We start from the raw sequence: 2,548 nt of genomic DNA on the forward strand, positions 1-2,548 counted from the left end.
TTTATCAATAAAATAAAATTAATATTTCTTGACCATCTAAAGCTTATCTTATCTAAGATTTAGACATTTTTTTTTTTATGTTTTTATATTTTCGGACTTTTTTATTTTAAATATATATTGTATATATATATATTAATAACTCATCCAGGTGCAATGTGAATGTGAAGTAGATCATCTGAATAAATAAATTTCAGATAATCCAAGAAATAAATGGGAAAGAAAGAGATTTCAAAGTGGATCACAAGCTGAGATTAATCAATAATCAGCAAACCGAAAGAAGCCACGATCCTATTCACCTATACACCTTCGCCATTAATATCTTTGATAAATTAGTAGGCATCACATCAACTATGATCAAACACCTTCTGGATCCATCAAAATCAACGAACCCAGAAACAAAATTCCAAAAAAACAAACAACAATTTACATAGTAAAAACAGTCATCATATGCATAATTCCCGTTCCAACTCTCTCAGGCTTCTTCGTCTTTCTTCGATTTTGTTTCATTTTTTTTTAATCTGAATATGTAGTTAAATGTGAGAGAGAGAAAAAGAGACGAGATTTACGGGATAAAGAGACTTGGGTGGTCTTGATCAGCCCATTGACTCTGGCTCCAATATGCTTGATCAACGGTGTTAGGTAGATCGAACAAATCTTGATCCCCACTTACTTGCCAATCCAAGGATCCGAATCCTCCACCGCCCGATCTATCCTGCAAGGATGATAGATCGAACTGGACCGTCTGATCCACTAGCTCTCCGGTGATCTCCTGCTGTATCTCCGATTCCTTTCCAACCGTACCTCGCATCATCGCCTTACACTGCTGCTGCTGCTCCTGCTGCCACTGCTGCTGTTGATGGCTATCATGGCTTTGGTGATTCAACCTGAACGGCGTCGTCTCCGAAACTCCATTGAATCCAAACGGCAATGCCTCGTTCGACGCCGTTATCAGGCTCGTGAAGCTTCCTATCTCGGAGAATATTCCGCAGTCGGAACCTTGTTCCAGTAACCCCGTCTCGAAACTAGGGTTGGAGATGAACAATTTGGAGTCCGGGACGTTCAAGAGATTCGAATATGAGTTTAAAGAAGGAACCTCCGTTGAAACCGCCTCCGTGGCCGCGTTAGTGTTTGTGGCGGTGAGACTGGAGCTCTCGCTGCTAGAATTAGAGTTGGACTTGCGCTCTCGCTGGCGCTGCGGCTGCGGAGTTGACGTGTCGGAAGAAGCAGGCTTGGGCTTGGAGCGCTTGGCCTTGCGGCAGCCGCCGCCGACGGGGACGTTGCGTAGGACGCCACCTTTGGTCCAGTAGCGACGGCAGCTCTTGCAGAAGTGGCGGGGCTGGGACTGGTTATAGTTGTTGTAGTAGCAGAACTTGGTGTTGAGCGAGTCGCACCGGGGGCACTTGAGCGCCTGGTGATGGTTCTGCTGCTGTTGGTTGTGGTGTTGATGATGCGGCCGAAGCCTCCGATCGGGTCCTACTCCACCGACACCTCCAAACAGTCGCCCTCCCCCTCCGATCGAATGGATTTCTTGCATTTCTGTAACCTCGCCTCAATCTCACAAGAGAACCTTAAATCTTTTTTTTCCCAGTTCGTAAATTCCAAAGTCTGGTTGAAAAGAAGAACTCTGGAGCCTGCAAATTTTCTCGCAGGATTTTATTTTATTTTTCCCGGGAAAGTGCTTTGTGCGCACTTGATGACGGTGACTGGGAAAGTTCTCTCTCGCAGTTATATGTGTGTGTGTGAGAGAAAGCACAGCAACAGCTTCCTTCTGACAAATATCCTCTGTGCATATCTTCCAACTCCTTCCTCATCTATTTTCGTGCTTTTCTATTAAAATTACTGTACAGCCCCTTAATACCGAAAAAATGGCAACGGTACTCTAATATCGAACTATCGAAGTGTAATGATACTCTTACGTCTTTTCCATTTTACGATTTAATTATTTTCTTTTTACTCTTTAAATTTGAATTAAAAAGTCAGAGTAACACATTTTTATATAATTTTTAAAAAAATAAATTTAATCAACCAACATAATTACATAATCTAAATTTTATAAAAATTAACTTAAAAATTAAAATAAAGACAATTTTTATAAAATTAAATTTATTTTTTTATTAAAATACATGAGTACGATAATTGATTGAATTTATTTTCTTGTAAATTATATAAGGTCATGTTTTGAGATTTTCAATATAGATCCAAAGAGTTGATTGCCCACTGAGATTTTTTATATGAGAATTTTGAGTTTTAAGATTAAATATTAAAATATTATATTTTAATATTATTATTATTTTAAAATTTAAAAAAGTTAAGAAAAAGTTAAATTGTTTATTATATTTTGTATGAAAATTTAGAAAATTTATAATGACGAGATAAAAATTTTATATTTGAAATGAGAAATCTTGATGGTCAAATGATACTTTAAAAAAAAAAAAAAGTTAAATAGTAAAACAGTGTAAGGGTTCCATCACCAATTATCTCATGCATCATTTACTATTGAGTGATCTATAATCTACATTTAAGGTTAATTATTAGCTAATCTCGCAAA

The 2,548-nt window shown here is 37.7% G+C and overlaps 1 protein-coding gene across 1 annotated transcript; it reads right to left on the reverse strand.

The window, feature by feature from the left end:
* Positions 1 to 226: 226 nt before the first annotated feature.
* On the reverse strand, positions 227 to 1,838 carry LOC122297585 (dof zinc finger protein DOF5.4-like). The gene has a single exon (XM_043107696.1). The coding sequence runs from the start codon at positions 1,532 to 1,534 to the stop codon at positions 563 to 565; it is 972 nt and encodes a 323-aa protein (XP_042963630.1). The 5' UTR covers positions 1,535 to 1,838; the 3' UTR covers positions 227 to 562.
* Between the last annotated feature and the right edge of the window lie 710 nt (positions 1,839 to 2,548).

Source organism: Carya illinoinensis, chromosome 15 (genome assembly GCF_018687715.1).
Source record: "Carya illinoinensis cultivar Pawnee chromosome 15, C.illinoinensisPawnee_v1, whole genome shotgun sequence".
Lineage (NCBI taxonomy): Eukaryota > Viridiplantae > Streptophyta > Magnoliopsida > Fagales > Juglandaceae > Carya > Carya illinoinensis.

What these genes read in the sequence shown, in the direction of transcription:
- LOC122297585 (XM_043107696.1), bottom strand. Translation starts at nt 1,534, where the DNA reads ATGCAAGAAATCCATTCGATCGGAGGGGGAGGGCGACTGTTTGGAGGT.